Here is a 15489-nt window from a genome sequence, read left to right as displayed (position 1 = left end):
CACATTCCATGTGGGAAACATCATAAGGCATACAGCCTATCACTGACAGGCTTATCACCTTACAGCTTTGATCCTGGAATTGCATGAGATGATACAAGACAATTATCTTTGATGAATTACCACATGATTATATTGCTTCGTATAATCAAGTTATGACTGCAATTATATCCAAAATGCAATGTGAATTAACCCTTTGGAGTAAAATAATGACATTTAAATTTGGCTTATCTATTGAAACTGATATTAGATAAAGCTTACATCTATATTGCAAACTATCTAGGTATAACTTTTCAGATTTTGTTTTTGAAAACGAAGGAATATATAAAAGTTAGTAGTGGCATACAGTATGCTCCTTCAGGCAAAAGGTCAAGGCTATTTTTGCATATCCCCACCCCCCACCCCTTGTAGTCCCCATGCCTCTACAAATCTACTCAAGAAGTTTGGGAGACCCTTCAGAAGCGTGTGGGAGATGGCATTGTGGGCTGCAGGGGAGAGGAAGAACAAGTGAGAGTCGTCTCCTCACTTCCACCCAAGAAAACATCACGTTTGTGGAGCAGTAACCCCTGTCAGATGCAATTTTATTCTAAGAACAGAAAGAGCGTTTTCAAAAATGGAAAAGCAGGTCTGGATTCAACCCAATGACTTTTATTATTTTTTGGGCAGTATTATTTCCTTAACATTGAACAGGCCTTGGAGTGTGAATCAGGTTGGGTCACAATCACTCATCTTCTTTGTGGGAACAATTCATTACTCAGGACCAGTTATCTGTAGCACTTAATGATTAAGAACAGCTCATACGCATGCAGCCTCCTAAAAAGAAACTGTTTTTCTCCTTTTTCTTATTATTTGCAGTTAAGTGCTAGATCAGTATTCACATTAACTGAAGTTAACAGTAACTCTTATTCAGGTTTTGCTAACCGCTTTCAAACCCTGGTCAGCATCAGCCACTCCTTTTGTTTTGTGCTCACGGGGTGCTTAATTTTTGTTAATGCCAATAGGTAATAAACAGGTGGAATTTGTACCAGGTGACAGAAGGGGCTGAGTGGGGGATCTTGCAATCTCCCCCTGAGAGAAAAGTGAAACCCCTGCCATTTTAACCATGGTTAAGGGGCTGCTCAGCATTATATCTACCCCAGTCATCACTATTAATGACTCATGGAAGGCAAGCACTAAGGAAGACTGGCCTACCATGCTCAAAGCCATGTATCACACAATAGTTCACAAGCCTATTTGACAGCAAATGAGATCATTTTAGTGTTAGTCCACTGCTCTAAGAAAAGCAGACATTGATGAACCGATGCTGGAACTTATTACCGCAAAATATATTATGGTTGTAAATGTTGAAACGCACAGAAGTTGTAAATATAAAACTGTATTTTCAAAGCACTGCAGTATTTATGTTACAATACGCATGATACGACATGTTAGCTTAATGAAATGCACACTGTTGCTTTAGTGAGCTGAACTAATTGCCCACTGAAACTTAATATTCCCTTTAAGAAAGGAATCATGTGAAGCTACATTATATTAAGTCAGACCAATGATCTACATAGCACAGTATTGCCAACTGACTGGCAGGCAAATGACTGTCCCGCCCTTATAACCAAAGTTCTTTTTCAATGGGGATGAAGTCTGCAATCTTCAGTGGTACAGCACATGCTTTGTATACTGAGCAATGGTCTCTTCTCATTTCACTGCTTAGAACAGTACATAACACCAGGTTTGGTATTATGAGGGAAATATGTTATCTGTCATAACTGTGAGAAAGGAAACCATCTGAAGACATTTTCATACTGAAAATTCAAACAAATTATGTATATTGCAAGTTAAGTGTACATATTTACTTTCTTTCGTTGGTTTGAGTACCAGTAGGTAACTGCAATTACCTTTTCTTAATTTGAAAACTCAATCTAAGCCAGAACTGATGCCTGTATTTAGCTTAAAGTAGGGACATAAGAGACAATCACCTTGAAATAAAATGTTTCAATATATTATATTAATCTCCCAGCTTTAATGTGTATATAAACAATTGCAGAAATGTGCTGATTATCAGAAGTATGCTACTGGTACTTTCTAGAATTACATATAAGAAAACACATTATTGCCTTTTTTGCCATTAATAATGAAGACTTTGGTTTGATTTTCTTTGGTTTTAGAACATGCACTAAGAACACTGAAACTATTTTTTCCTCAAGAGCCGTCAACCTCTCCTTGAAAACGTGTTAAGTTCACTTGACAATGCTTGGACTCTAGTGCATACAGCAAATAAGCATAATAAATGCAGACATTGTGCCTTTTTATTTGCTAGATGACACCAGTATTTTTTTCTTTGTCAGGGGTACAATGCTTTTCTTTTAATCAGTATCTTAAATATGACACTTACAGCATGGACTACCACTGAAGTGTATTCCCATCACCTTTCATCAACATTTTATACCCCCAGCCCCCAAACATGTGACCATGACTTTATTATCTGAAGGTTGGACTACTGCAGTCTACCTAAAATTGTTCTTTCCAACACGCATATGAAGTTATTATTCGTCTTAAACTTTCAGCTCACATTACATTTCGAAAGCCTTCAAACTTACCTTCACCCTATGTTGGATTGAGTTTACGATCTTGCTTTTCAACTAAGACACTTACAGGTTTTCATTCTTCTTATATACAGGATTTGTTACACTTTTGTATCCCCACTCACAGTTCATGCTCTTTCAGTTCCACATTTCTTTATAAGCTTTGGATTAAAGGATTGATTGCGCAAACCTTTATTCACAGGCACTCAAAGAGACTGTGTGATTTAAGAACTACTCTAAATGGTGGGCAACCCAATCCTTAAAGTGCTGAGGCAGCAGAATCCCTTTTAATTAAATCAAAATTTCATCAGAGGAAAATTATTACGGACACTTACTTATTTAAACTGCCCATATGATATAGTTTCTAGGGTGTTTCATTTTTAGAAGAATCTAGATTCCATCATATCGTTTATAAACAGATCTGAGATGGGCGTTTCTCATATGATCAAATGAACGAAAAAAAGAAAGTCTAAATAGGAATGACTTAATTATATAAGTAATGTCAAACTACATCAGGATATGTTTGTTAAGTAAAGTTCTGAAAATAAGTACATAAAATTTCTGCTTTAATGGCAGCAATTTTTGTATCTTGATCTTTAAGTTCTATAAAAAAAATTTAAATGCTTGAAATGTTTCTCATGTTTTGAAAACACTCGTATTATTAAATTATAGAACACAGGTTTGAACTATACCTCCTTTCCCAGGAAAAATGTTACACTGACAAACATTTTGGGGAAATGTTTAATTTAAACTGTGTGTGCGCGATTTTTTGGTGCAATTTATTTTCTCTTGTTCTTGTTCTTGTGGTATACTTACCCCATTAGGAGGAGAAGAAATCCATTCCAACTCTGTCTGTTGTGCTTTAGAATCCAACAATATTACTGAAAGAGAAAAAAAATTGTGTTAAAATTATTTTAAGAATCAAGTTTCATTTATTAAATTATCTTTCCCTAAAAAATCAATTCAAAAAGTATTAACACAGAGCAGTTGGATGAACTTCCTCAAATGCAGATGACTAATTTTTCAGGTATAATTTATTAGATAATATAAAACAAAATTCTATCAGGAAATGACAGAAAATACAAAAAAAAATTTTTAATTTTCATTAAAGTACATTTCTTATGCAACATGCATTTATATACATTAACATTAAGTTACTTTTTGATTTTTAAACTATGTAATAACCTATTGTGATCTGTACTAGTCAAAGATGTATTAGAGAATGTGAGTGACAATAATGTTTATGTGTGTATATAAAACAATATATTATACCGGGATGTCAAAAATAATAAAGCCAGTTAATTTGGAACTTTCATCATCAAAAATATACATATATCTCAGCTTTACAATTCTTCATTATACAATAAATTATTAAAATGTGCATATGCATATTGAGATCCAGGAAATATATTTCAAAATGATGAAACTGACAGATGTTGAATGCAATTGGAGTGGGGGGGTTTACCACTTCAGCAAAACAGAAACTACACTTCTGTTTTTTTTACCTATAAAATTTGTTATAAATTACAAGTACTGTAAACTTAGCTGCTACTTAGAAGTACTGTTATTTTACAGTAGTTTCTGACTCAGTCCAATAAACAAAATAAAAATAGAAAAGGGCTTATAGATGGGTAGTGATATAAATTTATTTATAATTTACTGAATATGAGTACGATTGAGTATTATCATAAAGCTTAACTGACACATTAGTGCATTTAGTTCCACACCACCTCTTAAAACTGTTGGTCAGTATTTAAACTGCAAATAATGAAATATTATTTCAAATAGCATCATTCTGCTAACTGCAGATACAAACTTGGTGTTTCTTTTTTTCTTTTTTACATTGACATGTTTTAGTCAAGAGTACATTTTACTAATCGACTGTTAACAAAAGCACCTTTCAGTTTAAAATAACCAATTAATATAAATCAATATACAGCCTGCAGTTCTCTACACAGTTAATTAGCAGTAAATTATATTGAAATCCCTGCCCAAGTGTGTAGCTGGCTGCAGTCTTAGATTTAAAACTACTTCTTGCCATGAGTACCTTTTGAAATCTATCCACGCACGTTGACATATTTTGAAAAATAAGCAAAAATATACTTCCCATCATTAAAAATAGAACTTTGTGGCATATATTCAGGCATTGTCTGATTTTGTAATCCAGTGTTAACCATGTGTAATGGGAGTAATCACTATTGATTTTAATTCAAATTACTTCCAACCAAAGAGGAATGCAGCCTTCCAACCTGATCATCTATGCTCACAAATGTGAGAGTCCCACTTAGGTGCTTACTCTCAAATAAATATGCACCAAGGGTTGCAGCCCTACACTTAAGTATATTGTGGAAAGCATATTGTTTTAAAGAATCTTTTTGTATCCTTACATCGTGCTTTCTCAATGAAGTTCAGGCCCTACTCAAACTTTAAATAGCTTCACTTTTCATTTAATTATTTATTTAATTAAGCCAGGTATCTAAGGGACTTCAGCTATTAATGGTCTCTAACTAGGAGTTAATAGAGTTCTGTGTATTGCTGTTGCTAATTAAAGACCATGCTGATAAGCTTAGCTAAAAAAAAGTCATAGTGCAGGTTTAACCCTCCATGTCTCCATCAGTACATCTATTGAAAACAGGTTGTAATTCTTTAATTGCACTAAACATTCCCAGTGGTACTCAAACAACCTAAACATGTATTGTACACAAAATTATAGTGAAAGGGGCATCTCTCTTCTGCGTCTTGAGTACACAGAATACAAGTTTTAAGGTGCTTAGTGTGCGTTAACTTGATTTTTCAAAGTTATGAGAATAATCCTATTTTATGATACTAACTTTTAAAGAAACAACAACTTTTTGGGGAGAGAAAAAAGAAATACTTTCACAGGTGCTGAGGGACCCTTTATTCAAGTTTCACAAGCAAACTTCCCTTACGTTTTGCCAAGTGCTCAAAACAGAGGTTTTTCTTTTCCAAAGAAACAAGTCCCTCCAACCAACCAACCAACTCAAACCAGGTCAATAACAACAGAAAATGAAATACATTTTAGATGCTGTTAGAGAAAGGCCTCTAATGAAATCTGTAGCCCACACATCGGCCAATTCCAGCTTTGCGGCAGTAGTCAGATCCCCCACTGATCAACAGCTCAAAAATAAAGGACAGCCAGTGTAACTTGCCAGATAGAAAACTATTTCATGAACAGTGGTGCTACTATATAAAACTAGCTGTACCTTATGGAGCCACTTTTTTGGGGGGGGGGTCAATTGTAACCTTTGGTACCCATAAAGCAGAGCTTTCCAAACTTTTTGTGTTGATGACACACTTTTTAGACATGCAGCATTTCGTGACACATTAATTCAGTTTTATTAGCAAACCGGAGGTTAAACAAACCCCTCATAAGAGCATGGGGAGCGTTTGCATGGCACACCTACACAGTGCACCCAACACAATTATATGTCGCAACACACAGCATGGAAAGCTCTGCCATAAAGCTATATAGTTTTTGCATGTTATTTTATTGTGCCATTTTCTGAAGTTCTTCTCCCCTCTCTGGCAACCAGATACAGTACACTGAAGTGAGTGCCAAAGAAATTACTCAACACATTTTCACACCTGATAGCTATTCTCTGAATGGTTGATCAACTCATCGCCCCAGCTTACAAAATAAAATAAAAATATATCTCCCCCCCCCCCCACTGCTGTTTAGTTTAGGACACAAGCCTGACTGGGAGCCATACCGTCTGGTTTGGATCGATCCTTGGCCCTATGGATGTCACACACTGTGATCAGGGGGATCACTGTGATCAGGTATGTCAGGGGGAAAGGAAAGAAGTCTTGGGACACCTTCAATAGTGCATATCTATTAAACATTTTTAAGGTGTCCCAGTCCTTTTTTGTTCTCACCAGTGATCAGTGCATCCTACCCTAACCCTGAATGTGCCAGAAGACTCCTTTCTGCAATCTCCTTTAACAATCTAACCAAGAGCCCCTTTGGCATTGCCAGCGGGGAACGTGCCTCGCTTTGCACATGCCCAGAGGCACTTGATTACTACTTTTCCCGCACCAGGCCTGGAAAACAGCAGAAGCCTTTACTCAGAAGTAAGCCCCATCTAGTTCAGTGCAGCTTAGCCTCGAGTAACAAGCGCAGCCGAAGCCTCAGAGCAAAACAAGCCCCGAGCACAAGCGAGTTCTGTTTTGGAACTTAGTCCGGGGAACTCGTCTGGCCCGGAGGAAGGAAAAGGGAAGCGGAGCATCTCCTCGGGGCTCCAGCCTTCCCTCAGGCGACTGAAAAAGAAGAGGCAGCTCTGCTCCGAGCACCCAGGAGAACGCCGCCTCCCTCCCTCCCGGGCTCAGGAGGCGAGCAAGACTTGCGCCTTCGCCCTTCGCGCTTCGCGCAGTCGTCCCCGTTCAGCTAATGAAGTGACGCGGCGGGGGCAGCCCGTTCCCGCGCTTCTTCTCCTTCTCCTCCTCCTCAGCGAGCGCCTCCGCAAGCGCCCCCTTTAGCCTTTGACGCGGAGTTCCCCGACCGGCACCCGAGCTGAGCCGGCGGGATTTGTTTCCAGGGAGCGGAGAAGAAATCCCCGTCCGCTGGCCGAGATGGAGGCTTGCGACCCTGGCTCTCCCTCCCTAATCTCCATAGCCACTGAACCCGAGTCCCCCTTGCAAACGAACGTCAGGAAGCCGTGGGGCTGGGTGCCTTTCCCCCTCTTCCCCACAGGCATGTTTTCCTCTCCCCCCCAAAACCCCACGAGGCCCCCCTTCTTTTAAAGGTGGCCTTCATACACACCACCGTGAGCGATGGAATCTTTTTTTTTTTTAGTGGCCGGCGATTCCCCCCCCCCCCGCCCCGGTCTCTCCGGACCAGAAGGGGGACTGAGCAGGGTCTCCAAAGTTGGAGAGGAGTTTTGCGAGGCTGCCCTAGGTGAACTCCAGAGATCACACCACACACACACACACAAGAGTTGGTTTTTTTCTTTCCCCCCCCTCCCCCTCCAGTCAATTCACAAATCATAGACACAACGGGGTGGCTGAAGTGACACCGGCTTCGGTCTGTCCGGTGTCCCTCCCTCCGCCCCTCCAATAGGGCACCGCGTAAGGAGATGCGGGCTTCTTTCCCACCCCAGATGCCGCCCTCCCGGGAGCCGGGGCACCGCTGCCCGCCGCCTCCCCTCCCCTCCTCATCCTTTCGCCAGGTTTCCCTCGGCGTTTTCCGCCTTCCGGATAAACTTTCCACAGCCTGCCGAGCGAGAGCGCCTGATTTCGCCCTCTCTCCGCCTGCCTAGGTCCAGGGCACGTTTCCACCGAGGAGAGGAGGACCCGTCCTTCCTAGCTTCGACTATAGGCTTAGCCATGCATTTTACCTCATGCCTATAAACTCAAAAAGCGAGAATGTATGGAGTGGGGGGGGGGTCCTCTCCCCCGCCCCACAAAGACATGATACCCCCTCGAACATATATGTTCACAGCACCTCACATTTCCCTCAAGGCCAGGCAAGAGGTGTATTTTACATCTCGTGGGGAACCGTTTCCTTTCGCAGGTCTGCGAAACTACGTCTTGTAAACGACGGAGGAGGTTTTCGAAGCCCCCGGTTGCCATTCAAGAGGGAAGACGCCGAGGAAATAGATTAGCTCCCTGCCATACACAGAAGCAGCCTATGGATTATGCACAACAGAGGGCGCGGGTGGGGTGGGGGGAGGCAAAGCACATCTCGTGAAAATGTGCATACAGCTAATACACACACGCACGGAGACTGCATATGTGCTGCAAATAGTTCTACATGAGGCTGCTGCTGCTGCTCCGCCTGCTCCCTCTCCTTCCTCTCGGACTGAACGCCGCCGCTCCGAGAGCTGCAGATCCCGCTATCAATACGAAGCGGGCAAGTCAGACTTTCGGATGAGCTGCTCTAGGTGACACGGGCGACTCCAAAGAAGCGCCCTCGCTCCCCACCCCAAGGGATCGCATCCTCCGTCCCCAAACTCCCCTGCAGTCATGGAGTAGCTTCATTCCTCCACAAACTCCGGCGGGGAGGTGGGGGGTGGGCGGAATCTTTTCATATTTTATTATGTGGGGCATCGAAGCGGGGTAGAATTGCACTGCTTACGCTATCAGCCACGTTTTAAGTTGCCACCTAATCGCGATAGAAGAAACTCCCCAGCAGTCCTACCGATATGCGCCCCCACCCCCTCGCCAGCCCTGCACAGACCTGAAACCATCCCAGGGCTTTGCATCACGTGCACACCTTACAGACCTAAATCCTGATAGGAAACGCGCCGTTCTTTACAGGCAACGCAGACACAATCGGGGTGCAATGGGGATCCATTATCATCTATGAATGAGGTGCTCGCTCCCTTGCCTAGGACTCGGCACGGGGCTGCGGGTGCCCAGCGCTGCCCCTTTCATCTCTGCTGGGCTCGAGAGGGAGAGGGGAGAAGGGGCTGCATGCAGTTGCCATCTCGGGGAGCAAGAATAAACACTCCAGGAAGCCCTTGCAACGAGATAAACTTTTGTTTTCGGCATCGCCTTACCTTCTTTCGCAGCCTGTGCCTCCCCCGTGTGTGCAAAGCGAAGCAGCCAGACGCAACACAAAATAATCCATGAAGGGAGCCTACTTTGAAAAACCATGGTGCATGAGGTGTTTAAAATATATCTAATTACATATATATTCGAGAGAGAGAGAGACTGTGCGCTGGTTGCTGTTGCTCCCGCTGCTGCCACTCGGTGGGGATTAAAGAGCTTGTTCTGTAACGTGTTTTATTTCGCAGCGCTCTTGCCCAGAGCTCGCTCTCTCTCTCCCCGGCTGCCTTCTTCCCCTTGCCCTACTCGCTTTTTCTCTCCGTATTTGCTGCCTGCGAGTCTCCGACTGCAGACCGGCCGCTCGCACCACACTCCAATAATATCAATAGGCGCGGGGGGGTGGGAGGAGGAGGAGGAGGAAAGGGGGCCGGGCCAAAGCCGGGGAGAAGAGCCCGTCCTTCAGAATGACTGGCAGGAGAGCCCAGCCTACGAGAAAGCCGGATTCCGGGTTCTGGAGGCACGGCTGGGCAATGAGTCGCTCGGCCGGCGGAGGCGGAGCGAGGCGTCTCAGCCAGTCAGCGGCGGAAGGTGTCAGGTTGCAGCTAGTCCCGGATTCCCCTTCTGGTGCTCGTATTCTTAGCGTTCGCTGGCGGGAGGCGGGCGTGGGTCTGTCTGAGGGTCAAGCTGCACATTTAAGTTAAGCGGACTTTAAAAGTGCGAGCCTGGCGCTGGTATTTTTTTTAAAAAAGGAATAGCAGCTGATGAGCAGCTGTTACAAGGGAGGAGATCAAACTGCAAGGAGCAGCCTCCCCATCTTCCCTTCCCCTTGCTTTGCGCTTGCAGCAGAGTTGGAAAGGAGACCTGGCAGAAAGCGGAGCGCCTCCTCCTCTGAACTCCGCCGCTTTGGCTGGGGTGCAGTGACATCCCGAGCTCTTCGTTCTTCCTCATCCCCTCTGGGCACTGTGGCAGGGAGAACTCGGCCCATGGAGGTGCCTAGAAACAAAATGCAACCAGTCACCTCTGCCAGCCCCGCTCCCTTCCCCTCCAGGAGGTGCCCCAGGCAGGGTTGGGCGTGGAAAGAGCAGCCATCTGAACCTCTGGCTGGCTCACCTGCGCTCTTGGTGGGGCAGTGATTGGGTCCCAAAAGGCCCAACCTTCCCTGCGAATGGGAGGATGAATTGGCTACTGCTATTAAGGGCCATCTTTCTTGCTGGGAAAGATGGAGGGCACAAGGAGAAGGGGACGACAGAGGATGAGATGGTTGGATGGTGTTCTTGAAGCTACCAGCATGAGTTTGATCAAACTGCGGGAGGCAGTGGAGGACAGAAGTGCCTGGCGTGCTCTGGTCCATGGGGTCACGAAGAGTCGGACACGACTGAACGACTAAACAACAACAAATTAAGGGCCATCTTATTTTCTTGGCTGCCTACCTCTGCATGGCCTTAATGGCCACACAAAAGTTGAGGGAGCAGGCAGAGATGGTGGCTGGTCCTCCAGTGAACAGCCACTGTGCCCTTGTGCTCCCTTGTTCCTCTCTGAGTGGCTCTGTCAGTCCCAATCCTTCCTGCTGCAGCAGCAGCAGCAGCCGCCGCCAGTCCAAACTTGCAAGGGTGAATGGGCAGGTTCAGAGCAAGAGGACGGCTGAATTATCACAGGCAGCAGCAGCAGCCAGCATTTGTCCAATCCTTGCTACTGAGAAACAGAAAATGAGCAGTTGTGGAGACAGGAGCTGCTTCTGCCAGAAATAGCCACGACCTCCTGTCTCACTGAAGCACAGAAGGAAAGATAAGGTTTACTCTCCACCACTGTGCTGCCCAGAGGAGGATTTGGAGAGGGTGTGTGAACTGGCAGAGGTGGCTGCTTACATTTTCTCTCTAGGCAGCACCATGGGCCAAGTTTGTGCTGACAGGTTCTCCAAAGAGAGCAGAGGTAAGAGCAGCCTCCAGTTTCTCTACCTTGAATGCTTCTCCAGCAGACTTCAAAGGAGGAGATGCCTTTTCGGTAGGAGTGGGTGTTCCTGACAGCAGGGAATCTCTCTTCCTCCTTTCCAGCTTCTGTTGCAAGGCAGGAGGAGGGAGGCCAGGTTGCTGCTGCTGCTTAATCTTCACTCCTTGCCAGCAACACCTGCTGATGGGCTGCTTTTCCTTCAAAGTAAAAGTGGCAATGTTAAGCATGTTTTCTAAAAAGCATGCACACTATAATGCAATGTGTGTTGTTTGCTGCTGTAGCAGCAAACATGGAAGGACTTTCCCCAGCAAATAATAGACACAATCTGGTGTTCAATTTTTTTAAGCTGATAGAGTGAGATTTGAGCGGATTTTGTTCCCAAGTTAAAGCAACTGAAACGGCTTTAAATAAAGTTCCTTGAATTATCTAGAAAACAAATTACATAAGCAAACTCTTGTAGCATACCCTAACTCTCCCTATCTCCCCACTTTCCTGAACTTTCCCAAGAACTCCTCTCCACTCCCTTCAATTTCAGCTTCTCAAAAAAAGAAAAGGGGGGGAAAAGATTATTTATATTGTTTGATATGTGGATTTGGCTCAATTTAAGACTTTTATGTGGATCTGGGTCAAACTCACAGCTTTGAAACTAGTGGAAGTGTCTGTGTACAGTACTATGTGCATATAGTTTAAAAAAAGAATCACCAGTTTTTCTAATTTTAGCCTTTGCAGATTGCAGTGTCCTTTTTGGCATACAGAATAAAAGAACAAGAACATACAAATGAAATATTCTGGTACGTTGTTTTTTTTAAAAAAGTGATAAGAAAAAACTATGTAACACGATACCGCATCCGTTTGATCTGCTGGCTAAAAACATCTGCAATAAAACATTTGGTTTTGTTTCTGAAGCAGCCATTGCAAATATAAAACAACCTCTTTTGATTGTATGTAATTCAAAACCTTTGTATACTTTGCAATTCTTTAAAAAGTAAAATTATTAACATTGGCAACCTTTTCAGTTTTATTACGTTGCCCCTTTACGCCTTTCCACAGCAGTTATGAAGAAACCAGTCAGACAGCATAAATCTACTTGCTGTTTGGCTCCCCACCCCCTAACACACAACCAGAAACAAGAACTAATCGGATAAAAGTAATTTTGTTGTTTACAAAGGAAAATAAAGTTGTCAGTTTTTAAAAGTTCACCCCAGTGATGAAAAGCATGCTTACTCTGCAAAATCTGATTGTATTGGGGATCTTAGCAGTGCCCTTTGTAGGAATGCAATACATAACAAAATTAATTATTATTTTTGTCAAGAATTGCAAAAAGTTAAAGAATAGTTGTTTTCTACTTTGGAAAAAAGTTTGAAACCAGAGACGATTATATGTAACTGAAATGTGAAACTTAGTAATGAATTACTAGTAATGATTTTTAGAAGAAATATGTTTCTACATTTAAAAGGATTTATTGTTGCATTTTGCTATGAAACCCAACCTTCAGTCTGTGCCCTTTTAAAAGATACTAAATGGCATACATGTTTACATCTTTGAAACAAATGTAGTCAGCTTGTGTAAACTAGAATTGCAGTTTTTTCTAACTGTAATATACCTTCACACTGAGGCTGGGGAAGTAAACAATTATTGGTATATAGACAATGTTAGCCATACTCAGAGTAGACCCATTGAAATTAATGGGCATCAGTCTAATTTAGTGGGATACAACCATAGGCTGCATTTTTACTATTATACACAGGCCTTTTAGTGTGTATAGGATATAACAATATAAAATACAATCCAGTCACTTTTAAGGCCACATGCTTAACTCTCCCACTGAATTCAATGGGACTTAAATGTGCTTACTTATATAACTGTTTACAGATTTCAAACAAAATCTCCATTTACAAACTTTTCAATTACTGCAGTTATGTTTAAATTAATACAAATAGAAAGTTCAAAGTGTTGTACCTGCCTTATAGCTTCTGGATAACTTAAGACACATTAAGAATACTATAAATACTTTCTCCCGTTAAATTGGAGACTACATATGTTGAAATAGGATAGCACAAGCAGAATCACAGGCACGAGTAGAATTACTGCTTTATATTGCTCTTTATCTCCTCTGTGTGTGCATATGTATTTGTGGAGGAGAAAAAACAACACTGAACTGTCTTAATCCCTGCCCTAACTAAGCATTCTTATCAGGAAGTAATTCCCATTGTAATCAATATTTTTTACTTCTGAGTGAGCATGGTTAGGGTTTAAGTGTAAATTGGGTGGGCAACCTCAGGTCCAATACAACTCTCCAGACTTATCTGTCTGGACTTTGGACCTTCCCCTTCCTCCAGGCTACATCACTTACTGGCCTGTTCTATGCCTTCCTTGAGTGGTTTTGATTGGCGTGTGTTCTTGAACTGTGACAATGCTTTTGGCTTGCCCTGGTACAGAGGACTTATGTGTTTAGAATCATCTGACTTTTGCACGATTGGAATGTAGCCTATGGTACAAAGGTAAAGAGTCACACTTGTTGCTCCACCCACTTTACCTCTGGTCCCACCCACCACCAGCATGTGGCCCCAGATATATTCTCACGAGACAATGGGGCCCTTGGACTGAAAGGAGTCCTGGGGCAAGTAATTTTGCACAATTTAAGGCATCATTTTGTTATTCTACATCCTTTTCATACTATGTTTGGTATTATTGTAGCAGTGACTCTAACATTGGCGGGAGAAGCACCTAGTCCTAAAGAGGGGAAGGAATCTTAGGGCTGGGCAATATGTGGTTTTCAACATCGTGATGTATCGCCAACTAAACATTGTGATATATTGATACAGTATATCAAGATGTCTGAAATAAGAATTGAACAATGTAAAGGCAAACAGTAGGACTGGGCAATACAGTGGTACCTCGGGTTAAGAACTTAATTCATTCTGGAGGTCCGTTCTTAACCTGAAACTGTTCTTAACCTGAGGTGCCACTTTAGCTAATGGGGCCTTCTGCTGCTGCCACCACACAATTTCTTTTCTCATCCTGAAGCAAAGTTCTTAACCTTAGGTACTATTTCTGGGTTAGTGGAGTCTGTAACCTGAAGCATCTGTAACCTGAAGAGTCTGTAACCCAAGGTACCACAGTATCTGGTTTTCAACATTGTGATGTATCACCAGCTAAACATCATGATATACCTTTCAGTGTCTGAAATAAGGATGAAGCTATGTAGAGGCCTTGGCTGGCTTCACAGTTTTCCTCATGTTGTCATTGTTGCATAGCATACACACACATCATGATTCATGATATATTGCCAGGTCAAAAATTATCAATCCAGTATCACGATATGAACTTCAAACTGGTTTTGGACAATATATTGATATATCCCCTAGAAAGGATCTTACAGCAGGTAGAGCTACTTTCTACTAAGCAGCAGAGACTGGTTTCCTTGGTGCATCAGATAAACTTAGAAGGAGCCTGAGTTCAGGACAGTTTGAGAAACACTGTTTGATCAAGTATAACTTCCTATAACAGCAATGAAACTTCACTAGATTCATTCCCTATGATGCTGTGCATTATTCTAATAAAGCTCCATTCCAATCGTCAATTTGCCGACCATACAGCAAGCCACAGCCCCATTGATTTTAATTAGCTGTGCACTTCACTCATGATTAGTAGTGGGTTGCTGTCCTTAGCAATGTCACTCACCCAAAATATATAAAATGAAAGAAGGGGGCAGAATAAAAACTTGCTGTTACTGGAGCTGCACCAACGATGTACCACAGCGATCCCAGTGCTGTATAGAATTTCTGTACATATCATGGAAATTGCTTTAATTTTAAGAGCCTGACAGAGGTAAGCACTTTTTCCAAAGATTTATTTAATACGTATACCTTGTTCCTAGTTATCTGCTACTTAGGTTACTGACCAAGTCTGCATTGGCTTCAGTTCAGCAGGTCTTCAGCATCAAAGACTTCCACCCTGTTCATTGCTCCTCTGGTAGGGATAAACATTCTAGGTGTTGTTGTAGGTACAACAAAATGTTGCACAGGTAACATTAATGTGCCTAAAGCTGTAACACCTTATATATTTTATATTATGTTGGAGTTAATTACACCAAAGATAGTGGGGCCTACTTCACAGTAAACATGCAAAGGATTGGTGTGCACCTTTCTTTGAGTAGCATCATACAAAATATGTTTTGATATGAAGGTAAACACCAGTGAAAATTGGTAATACTGGGGTGATGATATATACAACGTGTAGCCAAAAGATCAATGTTTTGTCATTATTTTTAGATGCATTGTGATTTTTCATTGCATTGCTTTAAGGCTGATGTGGTTGCTGCCCTGGGATTTTTTGGGGGGAAGAATGAGGTACATTTAATAAATCATTTACATTCAGCTTCTATAAAACCGAAGAGCCCTGAATCTTAAAGATATTTTTTCCTATTTCTCTTTTTGTTTTCAAACTTATAAAACAAATC

At 42.3% G+C, this 15489-nt stretch overlaps 1 protein-coding gene across 7 annotated transcripts in view; it reads right to left on the bottom strand.

The window, feature by feature from the left end:
• The window catches only part of EPHA7 (EPH receptor A7), a 167721-nt gene extending 158252 nt beyond the window's left edge, over positions 1 to 9469 (bottom strand). For 2 of the 7 annotated variants that reach the window (XR_014509532.1, XM_083433424.1), the window contains exons 1-2: positions 9092 to 9469; positions 3390 to 3454 (exon numbers count right to left, since the gene is read on the bottom strand). Coding sequence is in view for 3 of the 7 variants with exons in the window: in XM_083433424.1 (XP_083289550.1) it covers positions 3390 to 3454; positions 9092 to 9188 (162 nt within the window). In the remaining 4 variants the exon portion in view is untranslated. Of the gene's footprint in view, positions 1 to 3389; positions 3455 to 8814; positions 8835 to 9091 lie in introns of those variants that run through there. The other 5 variants (XR_014509533.1, XR_014509534.1, XM_083433421.1 and 2 more) reach the window with 3 other exon arrangements.
• Between the last annotated feature and the right edge of the window lie 6020 nt (positions 9470 to 15489).

Source organism: Podarcis tiliguerta, assembly GCF_965153285.1.
Source record: "Podarcis tiliguerta genome assembly, chromosome: 3".
NCBI classification, from domain to species: Eukaryota; Metazoa; Chordata; class Lepidosauria; order Squamata; family Lacertidae; genus Podarcis; species Podarcis tiliguerta.
This window is presented reverse-complemented; position numbering and strand designations above follow the sequence as displayed.